The sequence below is a fragment of the Ctenocephalides felis genome, unplaced genomic scaffold, assembly GCF_003426905.1.
Source record: "Ctenocephalides felis isolate EL2017-DRISC unplaced genomic scaffold, ASM342690v1 CF-g0.4_SCAFFOLD_01170, whole genome shotgun sequence".
In the NCBI taxonomy this organism is placed as follows: Eukaryota; Metazoa; Arthropoda; class Insecta; order Siphonaptera; family Pulicidae; genus Ctenocephalides; species Ctenocephalides felis.
In genome coordinates, this window is record NW_020537324.1 from 55,607,315 (window position 1) to 55,623,284 (window position 15,970).

Consider the following 15,970-nt stretch of genomic DNA (forward strand, 5'->3'; position numbering starts at 1 on the left):
GCTTTTATGAATCTATTTTAAATAATACTATTTTATTTGATTATTGAAAAATAATGCAATAAATCAAACATTCAAGAGTTTAGACATTACAATTTAAATAATATATATCCAAGTTAACAATGAGTGTTAAAACGATAGTCAAGTATTATATGAATGTATGAATCATATACAAAAATTTTAGACTGGTCAATAATTTTAATAAATTTTATTTAAATAGTACCTACTACATAATAGGATAAAATGATATGGCCAAATGATAACATAATCACATAAAAGAGCCAGGTAAGTGCAGTAAACAATGCCAAATATCTATAATGAATATTTTTTAATAAATTTAATCCCGCAGCAAATTATTAACTATTCAACTATATTCAATAAAACTGAGGAATTTACTATTTATCCAATTAGTCAATGTTAGCTAATAATGTCACTACAATAGTAAGATTTTAATTTAAAAATAAAATTAAATGAATTATAATAGGTATAAAAGCTATAACAGAAATTGATAATAGGAAAGAATTTGATCCGGAGAAAATTATTATTAACATAAATATATAATAGTCAATTTATTTTTTTAATTTCAATTTTAGTTGCAACAGTTGATAAAACTACAAGTAACACTCGATAATTTAGCTTGAAAAACATTAAAAAATAATGTAATGTTTCTATTGAGACGCCGTCCATATAATGATAATAATAGTAATAATACCAGCAACAATAATAATAATAATAATAATAAAAATATAAATAATCGAAGAAATTGCTATAGAATGAATGAATAATACATTGAACTTTAAAGATCAAATAGTAAAACAAATAATAATAGTAATAAAATTAAAGAAATAATGAACACTTTCAAAGTATCTAATCGACTTTAATATGTTTTAATTTGAAACATATTCCAAAAATGTATGCTACAGACTACGAGATCGCTTTAGTATATATGAAGTGAAATGTTCGCAATAAAACAGCTATTTACATTTGATTAATTTGATTTTTTGGTTTGGTAAACACACATTTTTCTCATGAGATTGAATATGTAATTAGTTTATTTAATACAAATTTCTATATCAGAAATAATATTACAAATTCCACATATAAATCAACTGCACTATATTGGATGGAAAAAGTCATCGAAGATTTTATGATGAAGTATAATTATAAGTTAAAGTATTTAATGTATACATTTTTGAAACCAACTATAGCAATATTCGCATTTCGCGAAGCGGAAGACGTGATTTCAACAAAAGATATGAATGTGTAAACAACATATTTAAACCGCATAGCATTAAAAATAGTTTAAAAATTTAGAAATTTGTTATTAATGCACTGCAGTATTTCACCAAATATTATTGAAATAGCTCATTCAATTAAACACTGTGCATTCGTATAAATTCATGAATCCATTCAAATTGAGGATCAGTTGTTCGAAACTAATCAGATTGCAAGTCTAACTTTAAGACAAGAATTATGAAAAACGTTTTAGCCATATTATTATTTCTGTTCATATGTATTCACACTATAGTGTGTGAAGTGGAACAAAATAGCACGTCGGAAAAACGAATTAAAATTAAAAAAAGTGAAAATGCTGTCGAAGAACCAGTCACAGGTAATTCATAAGAATTTTACATAATCGCAGATTTATTTTTATATATTAATATACATTTATAATTTAAATTTCAAGAGTGAATTTTATTATTCTATGATGATTTTTGTTGAAAACAATATTTTTTTAGAGTTCTTAATAATAAAGGAATTTTTCACCTTAATGGTTCTGCTTATGTCTTCCAATTTCACGGACATTTTAAAAGGAAACAATTTTTTTACAAACGATTTTAAATATATTGAATTTAAAATTAGACAAAACATATTACATGATGATTCTTACAGTTTTTTATTTCATTTTATTAAACAAGATCAACGATTATATTGATATAGAATTACAGATGATAATCAGGCATAAAATGATAGAATTTCCGATAATCAACAGACGTAAATATAAATCAAAGAATCGGTTGAGAAAATAAATTGTAAATTTTAGTAATAGAATCTACTCACGAGGGTGAACATGTATTTTGTCGTATTTTCAAGCGTAGTTTCTGTTGCTTTTCGTTTATTGAGATTTTGATTACGAAAATATTCAGCGATAAGGTAAAAATTGAATTTTTTAAATGTTTAAATGTAAAGAATTTTTTAAATTTATTTATCATTAGTTCTTGAAGGAGGGGGCATCCCTATCTCCAAAAACGTGAAATTAAAAATATATTTTTTGAATTAAAAAGGAAGCCATTTATTTAAGAAATTTATTTTTATTTCTTTATAATATACATACATAAAAGTGTTGACAATGACTATTACCAAATTATAATTTTATAGAAATACCAAGTACAAAAAAGGTGAAAATGACTCAAAAGACAAAAATTAAAACAACTAAAGCTCCATCAACTGAACGTAAAGTAGAAGAGCAAATAAAGAAACTTCCAGGTGAAAACAATGAGTCGCCAATTCGAAAACTTTCTTTAGCTGTTCCTGAAATATCAACCAAAAAACCTTGGACCGCAAATAATTCAACTGTTGCTTCTAATATTACTAAAAGTAACGACACAAATTTAGCAGAAAAGAAGTTAGAGAAAAATTTTACTACACCATTTGTCGGTAATTGTTCTTCGTTAGGAATGGGTAAATGTAATATGACGGCTTCCGTGATAAATTCTACGGATTCTACAAATAATCCAAATCGAAGTAAAGGAATAGTTGTTGCTGAAATTGAAGTTGAAGATACAAACCAAACAATAAAGGTTATTGTACCAATTGAACGTGGCAAAAATGGTAAAAAATCCCATAATACCAAAGAAAATGCATTACATCAAGAATCAGAGGAGAATAAGGCGGGTTTTGTTAATGACCTCACAGAAATAGATGAAAATTCTATAACTAATTCAACAAGAGCAGCAGAACTCAAGAAAAGAAAGAAAATCTCGCAGAAAAAAGCTCCTACTAAAAGGAAGGTTAATAAGAAAAAAAATCCACCAAAACGAAAAGTTAAAAAAGAAATAAAAGTCAAAAGATCTAAGTCGCCTAACGCAGTTAACGATACATCTGCGCATTAAAGTAATGTAATATATTAGCAAAAATAGTAAATTCAATTTTTTTTATCTTAAATTTTAAAAGTTAATATAATTAGTGATTTTTATGTAATAAATAATTTATTTCCCCATGATTAAAAGCACAACTATGAAAATTTTTAAAAAAATGTTACTTTAGTAATAAAATTAGATTATACATCATCAAAATTTGAATGCTTATGGGCTTAGAATGAATTATTTAATTTCATATAAAATGCCATAATAATTTATAGTTAAACTGTTACAGTTATTATACTGTAAAACGATATCATTATATATAATTTATATCATATAATAATTAAAATTATAAAATACGTCATGTTTTTTATTATCTGAGTAATAAACTAGCGGCGTATGGCATCGTGTCTTAAGGCAAATTGTAACGAAACGTTTGAGAAATATTAAATGTTTCGGAATAGATTATTATAAATACTGTATCATTGTTTAATATTAATTAGAATTATATAAACTAAATTGCAAAGTTAAAATTATTTATTTAAAGTATATAAGTGAGCCTTAGAACTTTAGCAAGAATTAAAATTAAAATCTGAATTATTTTCGATATACAAAAGAAATTGCAATTGTTTTGTCAACACAAGCAGAAAGTTTTTTGAATCATTCGAATCGGATGCTTAGTTCTCTCCAAAACTGCAATTTTTAGTACATTTAGCTCCGCATCTTCGAAACGAGTGGACTTGCCTTTGCCAAAAACTAATCACCACTTCTTTCCATCATTATGAATAGAATGTTTATCAGATCATTCAAATTGGGATCCGTTCTCTCAAAAACTCGAATTCTATTTTCTGAAATCTTTGCTCTGTATCTCCGTAACAGCAGGACCTTCCTTGGCCAAAAAATAATTAGCACATCTCCCTATCATTAGGATAATATCCTATTGATTGATTGATTGATCCTTTAATAATATTTGGTTACTAGAGTCAGTTGCAGTTGCAACTCCAGCTATACGAAGTAGGATAACCATAGTACCGCGTTATATGAGAAGTGGCTGTATTTATATAAAGTGAAATGAAACTCTAACAAAATTTGTTGATAATTTTTATTCGGGTGACACGAATTATAAAGATATGAAATTTGTGAAAATTGCTAGTAATAATATCCAAATTCTGGAATTATTATTAACTAAGATCATAAGCTTTTCGTTTCGAGCTCATTCATGTCATCATTTTCTCAAACTTAAGGTTCATGTTTAACAAACAGAGAAAATGTAGATATGGATGAGAATAATATGAGTGCATGATTTGATATCATTTGTGAATGAACAATGAGATAATTTAATTATTATCGTTATTTGAAAAAATGTAGCGGAAATATTTACAATGCTTATCGTATATTCTAATAAATATTAATATTTGTAATATTTCTTAGATAAAATTAAGTAACAGTTTTATTCTCTAAGTAGTAATTTTAATAATTTGCATTATTAAAAATTTAATATATTTTACGAATTTCTTATTTATTAACTAATTGTAAGTATTAGCAATTTATTTAATTAGTTTTCCAAATCAATGTATCAATAACAACTTATGATGCTACCTCTCTTCATTTGTTAGTTATCACAATTGTATTAAAAGAGATGAAGCAATTAATAACCATGCTCAAGTTTAAAGTATTACTGTCAGTTAAAAGTTTCACTTATTACTGAAATTAATTTATAATAATAATTACTGTTGTGATTTTTTTACTAATCACACAAAAACTTTGCACTCATTTTATATAATAAAACATTTTATAGAACGTCGATAATTGATAAAAATGATTTATAATGACTAGGTTTTAAAAGGTACTCATACATTAAAAATTATAACTTTTTATATAATTTTGTTCACTATTTTTATATAAGTTTGTATTTATCGTTGCTTAGTTTAGTCAAACCGTAATATTAAAAATTAGCAAATTCATGATATATTCGCATGATACTACAAGAGCGATGTGGCAAAGTATTTTTTCAATCGATTACATGAATATGCATTATTTGAGATCTATATAATCATCATTCAATCAAAGCAGTTTCTCAGAGATCACTCGTGCGAACATATAAAATAACTTAATCATAACAAGACAATAAATTCTTTTTTTTAGATTCTAAATATAATTTTTGTACACAACCCTAGAGCTCTGAAATAATTATATCACAAATAATAGAATTAAATTTACAACAAATAACACATTTTTGTACAACAGATCTTTGTAGAGAATGATGCAGGTAACACTATTCACACAAATTCAATATACCAGATGGTTTAATAAAACATTTTCTCCAAATATATTATAATGATTAAATTTTGCGAGGCGAGCTTTCTCTAACATTTTCTTTAAACAATTTCTTATTAAGTTTAATAGTTTATATAGAATAGATACAATTGATTTTGGTGTACTCTATATATAGGGTAGGACGGGGCACAAAAGTCCAATTTGGCTTTGAGCAATTATACTGTGAAAACCAAACCAACAAATAACAATATATCAAACAAACAACTATCAGACTGCGTTCAGTAAAACTCTCAGCTAATTCATTAATCAATGTAAAAATTTTTTGCTGTTTTTTTTTTTAATTTGTCACCTATTTTTTTGTCTCATAGGCGGTGTAAATTGGGACGTCCAAGAGGCAAACAAATCTAATATCTTATTTTTAATGTTGAAGAGATTTTACGAAACAATAGCTACATTATTCAACCAATGAAAAATATAAATTTTATTACTACACAGTGATAACATTGTATAGAGCCATGATCTGGTATTTTGTCAGAAATATTCATCAGCAGAATTGGAAGAACTATTTATTTAATTTATCTTCTGCATAATTGCTTTCCTTAACTCAATCTACTTTTTTAACGCTCAACTTTGTCAGAGTGAAGGTTTAGTTCGTTATTTTTACCTCACCCACGTATAAACTTTTATGAAGGTTATATAAAAAAAATCCAACTTAAAATCAACAATACATTTTACAATACAATTAAATAACGTATATCAAAAAATTATATTAAGGTCTCACAAACTTAGAAAATAAATACTTTTATTATGGAATTTCAAACGTTGCCGTTTATCGCCCATATAGCAAAGTCGTAAGAATCAAGGTGATGACTGGTTCTCATCTTTTGCCCTCTACTTTCAAATATTGTTGTTAACAATTTCTTAACTTTACTTGTTTTTGATATATCGGTGATGGACCTTTTTACCCGCGGACTTTTGAGCCCCGGTCTACCCTTTACACGTATAAGCAATACAATATGCATTGCCAATTTAACAAATTCCGAAATCAATTTTGCAATTCATTTTGGATTGAAATTTTTGAAAATAAAATACAGTTAATTTTAACATTAATTAATAATTGTCTCGATCATACAATTAAACTATTTTTAAATTAATTTAAGTAACTTTGTAATATTTAAGAAAAATTGTGCATTATTCTATGCTTTATAAATTACGTTGTAAAATACTAACAGAATTGTTAAATAAGTCAAATTTGGCTTCATTTCGAGCATTGAGTTAAAAAAATAATTGTACACAAATTATATTATCTTTTGAAATTATGAATTTAGTAATTTCCTTAGTTTCATCAATGTTTCTAGTACTGTAAGCAACATTATTTTTTATTAGTAAGAAATATAAATGTATTGAATTCTTTTAATTCATTCGATAATTTTAATCAGATTATTTTTTAGATCGGGTTTGGCGAAGTAAACCATAAAAGTATTGAATTCCTGAATAATGTATTTGCTTCAACTTTGAATTTTGGTTAAGAGTAACCTATTCAAATTATTAAATAATTATATTTTTTATATTCTGCAATATTCAATAATCATACACATATATACAAAAATTGTATATATAAGCAACCTACCTGTAATTAATATTATAGTTCTCATATCCGTCGAGACGTGGATATGAAATTAAAATATTCATATCAAATGTTCATTTTAATGTCAACACGAAAACATAGATTAGAAAGAATGCACATACCAAATTATCAGATACTATCATACAATTATTTTAATGAAAATATTAATCGTACATGCTAACTTATGAAAATATATTGTCACGTAAATCGGTGCGTTGAATAGCATGAAATTATTTTTCTATATATATTTTTATGTACAAAAGGTCATAGTGTGTTTATTATTTATTCAAATATATTGAATTTCAATTCAGATAAATGATTTATAATATCCTTCTATTATATATTCTACAGACGGAATACAAGGCGTCAAACTGAAAATCTATAGCTTCGCACTAATATTCAAATTGGGCAGTTTCCTCGCGAAATGAGTTTTTTTCACCGTTCATATTGCATATGCAATTATTTATGCTCACAAATTATACGCTCTTATTAATTCTTAAAGATATAACGACGGACATAATATTACTTAAAAGCTATTTATAAGATCTTATTGTAATTTATGAAATTATGTATCTAAAATTAAATCTAATAAGCCCACGATACATAAGTAACTGGTTGCAATAAAAACGGATCCTATTTATTTTCAAATCATCTAAAGATAGATCTTGATTTTGTATTGTATATTAATATTTCTATTTATTTATAATAATGTATGTATACAATAGATAAGCTTTGAAGGATTTCAAAATTACTACTTTTATTTGTTATATAAAGCTGGTAGTGCGTAATACTATAATAAACTTCTATGCTTCAAATGACTTGAAATGATGTATTTAGATTGAGTGGCGCGACACTATCACTAACGGCATATTATTTTGCATTTGTATAATTTAGTTAAATATGCATATATCAAAATGATGGACAGCTTATTTTTTTAAAGTGCTGTTAAAATGATCATTAATCATAGTTTTATGTTCGATTGAATTAATTAAACTTAGGGGCCAATCCTGCGGTAAAATGGACAATAACATAGCGTTGTTATGGCAACGCTATCTCATCCTTCTTTCTTGGTACTAAAATGTGTGAAAATGCTACTTATTTGCTGTGCATTTATAACATATGATTTTATGTGTAATTTGCCTGATCGTACAGCAAATAGACAGCAATTTCACAGATTGTTGAACACCAGTTTTTTAGGATAATTTAGGATTGTCATAACAATGCTTTGTTATCGTCTATTGTACCGCTGAATTGGCCTCTTAATTGAATCAAAAACATATTCATTTCGTAGGTTATCTAATTTTAAGTAAATATGATATTCAAATAGGTATAAAATAATCAAAAATTAAATTTAACATATCTATATGTAAAAGTATTAGGTTGGCAACAAAGATAGTGGCACTTACAGCTTGGATGGTTTCAATCGTTTCAATTTAATTTTAAGGTTTGCTTAGGTCCAAATACCTATACCAAGGTTTGCTTACGTCTATTATTAGTACCTAGTAAGCAGTTTAGATGTCCATCAGTATAAAAGAGTTTTTTGATCAATTGCATAGTTTTCGTTTGGCGTTCGTTGAAAGATGGACGATAAATTCAAAAATGTTTGTCATATTTTCTTTTTTTATATCTTCAAAGGTAAAAAGGCATCTTAAGCTCATAAAAAGTTATGAACTATTTATGGTAACGAAGCCTTACAGAAACAGTAGTGTCAAAATTGATTTGCCAAATTTGGTTCTCGTGATTTCTCACTCAAAGATGTAACATGATCTGGGTAACTAGTTGGAGTTGATTATAAAAACATTGTCTACTCTCGCACTTTTCACTCAACCGAAAGTCCAATTCTGATGTCTACATTGAACAACTAACAAAATCAAACCACACAGTCGAAGAAATGCGGCCTAAAATGACCAATTGAAATAGTGATTGATCCATCACATATCTTTGACCACCCGGAAAAAATTATTGGAGCTTTCTTAGAATATTTTGCAATATCCACCATACAGTCCTGACTTTGCACCTTCTGATTACTTTTTGTTTCGATTTTCACAACACTCTTTGAATAGTATACAATTCAGTGATTATGATGGTGCCAAATTGTACCTGATTTAATTAAAGTTGCTAATAAAAACTAGAAGTTTTATGAAAATGGTGTAATGATGCTACTTGAAAGATAACCAAAAGTGAGTGATCAAAATGGACAATACATTTACATACACCATAAAGTTATTTAGTTCCATGATAAAAATATCTTTGATTTACCATAAAAATCCGGACTTACTTAGTTGCCAACCTAATATTATAGTATTTTTACGCATAATTTTCACTAACTTATTTAAATTCTGCATCGGCTAACAATTGTTACTCTTTTGTTGGTAATCAACAACTATCAGTACGATTCATGTATCACAATAGGTTTTACTAAATAAAACAAATAATATTAAATATTTTATAATAATTGTATCCATTTAATTAAACCTACTGCCAGACATAAATATATTTAAAACTAGACTCTGTTCTAGATATAAAGTATTGTGCTCACCATTCTTCCTACATATTTTTGACTTCCAGTGCGTCACTCATCTAAAACATACTACCTTTTCGCATACACCTGGCGCCGCCTCTACCACCCATGATCGCACCACTTGACACGGACCTATTTATGACCTCGCGCTCTCTTATGCGCCTTAGCACATCGCTGGCGCTCGATCTACGCGCGTGGCTCGGGATGACCGCCGGGCTCAAAGCACCACTACCAGACGTATCCATTGCTTCTAAACGAGAGCTGGCTGAACGCGACTTCGAAATGGCGGTGTTCGAATCCCGTATATTTGCATCTGGTGTTGGAACAATTACGATATCCGGAGCAGCCGGCGTAGGTTTCGTTGTCCTTGCGAACGCAAGTGATACTAATGTTTCACTAAGTCGACGTAGACTCAAAATCACAGAAGGACGTCGGGATTGCGATGCTGAACCAATAGGCGGCGGAGATGCGCAAGGAGTTGCTTCACATTCGGATTCAGTGATGGGAGTTGAGCTGGCTGAACCGCTGATCATTGTGTAATCGATATTAACAAGGGCGCGTGGCTGAGAGTTCTGGTGTTGATGACTTCTCCCTAAAAGTTAGACATATCTAATAGTTGGATAGATTCATATATTGACTTAAATTACTTGGTTATGATGAATTATGCTTGGATGCTTTTACTAAAAATCAAATTTAATTTTGAGGTCATTATCATTCATTTCATTAACAACTAATACTACTAAATAACTAATTATATATAACTACTAATACTACTAAGTGAAATACGGACAAAATGGTATAAATTGACAAAATAACACAGTGGTATGTAAAAAATAGTCTTGTTTTAGTAATGATTCCGCAACTGTTTAACATGAAAAAGGCATATTAGAATCCTGTCAGACATTGACCGTTATTGTCATAGTCCTATCGTAGTAATGAGTTCAAACGTTAGTTTCAAACATTAGCTTCTCATGTTTTTGAGGACTTTCTTATCATTCATTGTAATTATTTCTATAAAAATCAATGAGCTCATGCACCAGCAGATAGATATTTCAAATACGCATATTTCGTTCATATATATCATGACCCTATCTTGAAAAGTTTCCGAGTTATAGGCGTTTATCCGTTAGAAACTCAAAAATTTGAAAGAGTTTGTGGCGAATATCTCGGGAACGGTGAAAGATATCATAAAAATTCTTGTACTGGATTAAAGACCTTTTAATTTAGAGTATTGAATCTTAAGACATCAAAGTGCTATCATGTATAGTTTGCAAGTTATAACCGTCTAAAGATTTCATATGTAAAAAATGCCCAAAAATGGCCAAAAAAAAGTTAGTTTTATTAATTTTTCACAGACTTCCCGGGCACGTAAAAGCTTCAATTAAACATCAAGTGAATTGCCACGTGGGCTAGAATAACGTGAAAAAACTGCATTTTAATATTCTCAACGGTTGTCGAATAAATCGAAAAAAACTGAAGATTGATATATTTTATATTGATCAATTTTATCAATCGTTAATGGCATTTTGAAAATTAATAATTTTTGTTAACTTTCGAACAAAATGGAACACTTATACAATGGACAAAATGACATAGTACTAGTTCGTTATCACTACAGGATAGTTCATTCGAGATCATGAAAAAGGAAAAATAAAATCTGTCAAAGGTTATTGGCCTTTCATTTCTACTCTAACTACTTCTAAAAATAGACCAAAAGATCCACAGGTAAAAAAAAGACTTGCATTTTTTGCAAAAGATCATGAGCTCGAGAAAAGTTGCTTGTTAACCTTCGTTGGCCGAAGTCCCAAGAAGAACCAAAAGAATTATTTGTGAACTAACTTCTTAAAAATTAGTATCTCAGTAGGTTCTTACTTTATATGTCATTTTGTCCGTACTTTACAGACAAAATGATTTTTGTAATTAGTTGCAATTTTTCTAAATAAAGATGTTATTATAGTTCCTAATTGATTAAAAAATTATACTAATAGTAGTCATAGTCAATGAATCTATTATGAGCATATTATGAGCAAAAACTATAGAGACTACCTGTAACATCATTAAATAAATAAATATTATTACAAAACAGAACACCATGTCACTTTGTCCATATTCATTAACAACTAACATTCAAGATATCAGTTAAAAATATGCATTGGATTACATACTATGCCTACGCGTGTGCCCCGCAGGTCACTGAATTTCACAAAATGCGACTTTATCTTTATCTTCACTGCATACTTCATCTAAATCTTTTGGGCTATCGGCCCCAGCCCCTCCTGTGCCACTGTAGATAGATTTTGATAAGCGAAAATAAAAATTATCTTTATAAATGAGCACAATATACAGATGTATAATGAAAGTAAAATAGTTGAATAACATTACATTGTATATTTAAGTACTAATTCAAATTCAAAACTAAGTTACTACTACTAACTAATTTTGCTAAGTAAAATCTTTTTTATAGTAAGTTTAATCGTACCTGGGTGGCCCAGCGGGGCCGGCGCTTTGTCACCGCAACGCCATAGTAGATATGGGTGGTGGTCGTACGGGTTTATTGTCCAACAAACGTTCCAATTCCAACATCACCGCTCCACTTAGCCGGGGGAGCAATTGGAGTGCTTGGAGCGATTCGTGCAATTGCTCCGGGCAACTCGCTCCGAGGAGCAGGCACTGGACTGCCTCATGTTTTAAACTCCACGCCACAGATAATTGCGTAGGCGTGCAACCTGATCAAGATTGAAAGACATGTTATTTCTCAGTTTATTTATTAATAATAAGGTATGGATAATGGGGCACTCTAGTGAAAGGCAAGCCAATAAGCAGCATGATAGTAACAAGGCAGACCGTGCATTAAACTTTAGACACTAGTACCTACTGATAATTTCATAATTACTGACAGTTTTAGTTTTAGGTGCTAGTGCAAATGCTATATGTTACTATTATATTATTGCAATATATATTATTATTAATATACAATATGATTGTTATTCAAATTCTTCATATATATTAATGATGATATCAAATTATTTATCGAAACTCAAGAAAATATGAAATTGTTTTAAAGCAGACAGGTCAGACATAAGGCCCGCAGGCCACATCTGGCCCCTAGCCTGAAAAAAATCGGCCTGCGATTGCAAAAAAACATGTCCTTCAGAGCTTTTAGGCTTGTTTTAAATACTCGTTCTCTTAATTATGTTCCCGCCAAACACATTTATGCACGGAAAAATATTCATATTTACATTAGATATACTAATTTAATTATTCAAGAGGATATTCTAGTCTAGCTAGACAAGAAGGGTGGATTTCATGTTTTCATTTTTGAGAGGTTGTCTGTAAAAATTTCGAGTAAATCGGTCCAGTTGAAGTTGAAAAATCGAAAAATTTCGAGAAAAACGCGATTAAAGTTTCGCGGTGAAAGGAACAGAGGAAGATTATCGTGGCCAAACAGGAAACTATCTCCGAAAATAATTAAAATTTCTAGAGTTACTCTTGTACACATATTCTTGAACTTTAAATTTGAATAGTTAAACTTTAAAAACTTAAAAAAAAAACAATATTTTTCTAGCTTCCAGTTTACATAACTTTGATATAATTGTTAACAAACGTCATAAATATTTAACATATTTAAGTAAATAGGTAAAATTTTATAATAATTTAATTGTTTTAATAAGTCTTTAAAGTTTAAAGACTTATTCATTTTTACTTGATATTATGCCTTCGAAATTTTATTTATATACATATATACATGCATGAATATCCATTCTTATTAGCTAACTTAAGTTAACTAAATTATAAGCAATTATTAAAATAAGTATCACACTTTGATTTGTAATCTATAATCAAATTTGCTATAATCTTTCCAATAAGGTAGAAAGAAATTTTAGAAAACAGAAAAACAGAATATAAAAAAAATTTATTTAAATTTTTGAAACTAAACTTTTTACAAAAAACAACTAATTGAAACGAAAAAATCACAAATTATTTGTTAATAGATTAGTGATTCACTTACCAAGTTTTTCAGCTAAACACGAAATATCTTTTAATCTATCACTATGCTTCCTAGTTTCTTCGCCTCGTTCTTTCGTCCAACCGAAACCTTGAATATGATCCTAAAAATAATATTATTCAAATGAAATAAGTTGAGATTTTGAAAGTCACTATGCAATAGTTAGTTCACTTTAATTTAAACTTCATCAATTTGAATTTAACAGTGTATAGTAAGTTGCACATTGCGTGACTCAAACTAATATTAATTTTGTTTAATCGCTTCGAGAAGCCCCGATCGATATAGTAGCGGAGAGCAAAATAACTAACCATGCAAGTATGAGATATTACAAACTGCATGATCATTTTTCAAGCATAATATAAATTGGCTGATAAATGTATTGTTGATACAACTAAAGATTTTTTTTTATTGATAATAGGTTAAATAAAATAACATGAGAACGCTGCAGCATTAGAATTTAAAATAATTTTGCCTAGGGGTTAAATTGTGCAAATATCCCCGAATCCATGCAAAATTTCGATCTTGTCAGATTCAGTTTAATCAACAAGGATTAATTTAGAATCCGGAAGTGATCTGTTTGTATCAGCAACATGTATTCCAATTACGCGATGCGGGCAGGCCACCAAATGGATATTCACACATCAAATATCCATAGGCACATCATACACAATCAACATGCATACACACATTATACATAAATTACAAATACATTCTTGTAGCCATTACTAATTTGAGTATCACCGAAACATCGATTAACTTGTTGAAAAACGTTTATATGTTTGAATTCCATAAGCCTTATTCCATAAAACTATTGCATATTCCATTAAACTGAAGTATACTAAATTTCTGAATAAGCCTTTCGTAGCTTCACCTTCGCGTAGCAAGTTTGAATTATTTTGTTAGAATAAGAAAGTAAATTTTGAAAATTATCGACAATAACCATTACCCAATTCTTATTATTCATATCATTCATATTTCTCTAAAATAAAATTTCTCAAAAAATCATCTGACCCTTTTAGGCAATACTTTCTACAGCTTTCCAAAATAGCTGACCTGTCTTTCAAAAGAATCAATAAGTTCAGTGCATTGCCGATACAAATCAATGTTTGAATCATTTAAATCTAGCACATTTAATATAATTTTTATAGATATATGCAGATAAATTGCAGGATCTTAAAGCTGATGCATTGAAAAAAAATTATAATTTCAATAACTATATGAAATTTAAATAATATACTAAATGAGTGTACAAATCAAAGTTTATATATTTTATATTCATTAATATATTCATTCAAAGTTTGCTGATAAATCAATCTCATTTTATTATCACTAAAATATTGTAAAACTTGAAATTGCACAAATGATTCTCTAAATAATTGATGACATTTTATTGCGCGCAATATTTGTTATCATTATTATGCAACACGTTTAGTAGAGAGTAGAGAGGTCATTATTTTAATTAGAGTCATAATTAAATTAAATCTAGGCAACAATAGTTAAATAACAATGTTTAATCAAAGTATCTGAATACAATATGATAACGCAGACTTTATCGTAAATTTTGATATATATTTGCAAGTTTATATAAAAATAAAGCCGTTGTTGATTTTACAACATATAACATGTCAAAGGGATGTATCACACGAATATAAGCTTTTTATCATCAAATTAGAAAAATATTACTTAAATATATAATATTAACTTTGACTCAATTTTAATAAAATTAAAAAAAAATCATTTACTATCAACAATATGAACAAAAAAAGGTTCGATAAAAAAATATTAAAATGTTGATAAACGTAGGTACTTGAAAAATATAAGAAAAATATTCTAATGGTGCCCCAAATTTTATACATAATTTCAATAAAGTGTAAAGAAAGTATTTAGAACTTAGATACTCATTTCCTATGAAAAATAATATCCAAAAAAAGACTGTTACTTTTTAGATACCCTTAATAACTGTAAATATAAAAAACTTATAACGCAATATATAATTATGATGATCATATGTAAATTTGTAGTAAATTTTTAAGGTAACAAAACATTCGAGATTATTTGTAATTCACCATTTTACATAAATAAATAAAACGTATCTCACTGACCTCTTTATTTATAGCAGCGACTTCATCTTCGGTCCAACTAAATGAATTATATTTTGCTTTAAAACTGCCTCTTGATGTGAAGATTTGGGTATGCGGTTGTTCTCCTGTGGCGCCTGCTAGACCCATAGATAAAGGACCCCATACCATAAGGCCTACGCCCAATTTTATTGTATAATTCAGGGAGGTACAGTTCAGCCTTAAAAGGATGAAATAATAAACCTCTGAACAACAATATTCTTCTTTAATTCATATAGTTTTTATTTAAAAATTAGCCAAAGTTGAAATGAAGGGAGCCAATTCTGAACAATAACATAACATTCTTATGGTAACGCTATGTTATCCTCCTTTCTTGGTACT

General features: G+C 28.3%; 2 protein-coding genes across 2 annotated transcripts in view; one reads left to right on the forward strand and one right to left on the reverse strand.

Moving 5' to 3' along the window:
- The first annotated feature begins 1,481 nt into the window (after positions 1-1,481).
- On the forward strand, positions 1,482-3,110 carry LOC113367424. The gene is made up of 2 exons (XM_026609033.1): positions 1,482-1,609; positions 2,377-3,110. Exon 2 carries the CDS (start codon positions 2,403-2,405, stop codon positions 3,108-3,110), a length of 708 nt encoding a protein of 235 aa, XP_026464818.1. The 5' UTR covers positions 1,482-1,609; positions 2,377-2,402.
- A 6,851-nt stretch (positions 3,111-9,961) lies between these two features.
- Positions 9,962-15,970, reverse strand: part of LOC113365734 (voltage-gated potassium channel subunit beta-2-like) — an 80,586-nt gene continuing 74,577 nt past the window's right edge. The window contains 6 exon segments of the mRNA XM_026607267.1: positions 9,962-10,097; positions 11,671-11,789; positions 11,985-12,231; positions 13,515-13,601; positions 15,610-15,772; positions 15,774-15,809. Of these exon segments, the coding sequence (XP_026463052.1) occupies positions 12,014-12,231; positions 13,515-13,601; positions 15,610-15,772; positions 15,774-15,809 (504 nt within the window). The 3' untranslated portion in view covers positions 9,962-10,097; positions 11,671-11,789; positions 11,985-12,013.

Coding starts and splice junctions, on each gene's coding strand:
- LOC113367424 (XM_026609033.1), top strand. CDS start 2,403: ATGACTCAAAAGACAAAAATTAAAACAACTAAAGCTCCATCAACTGAA.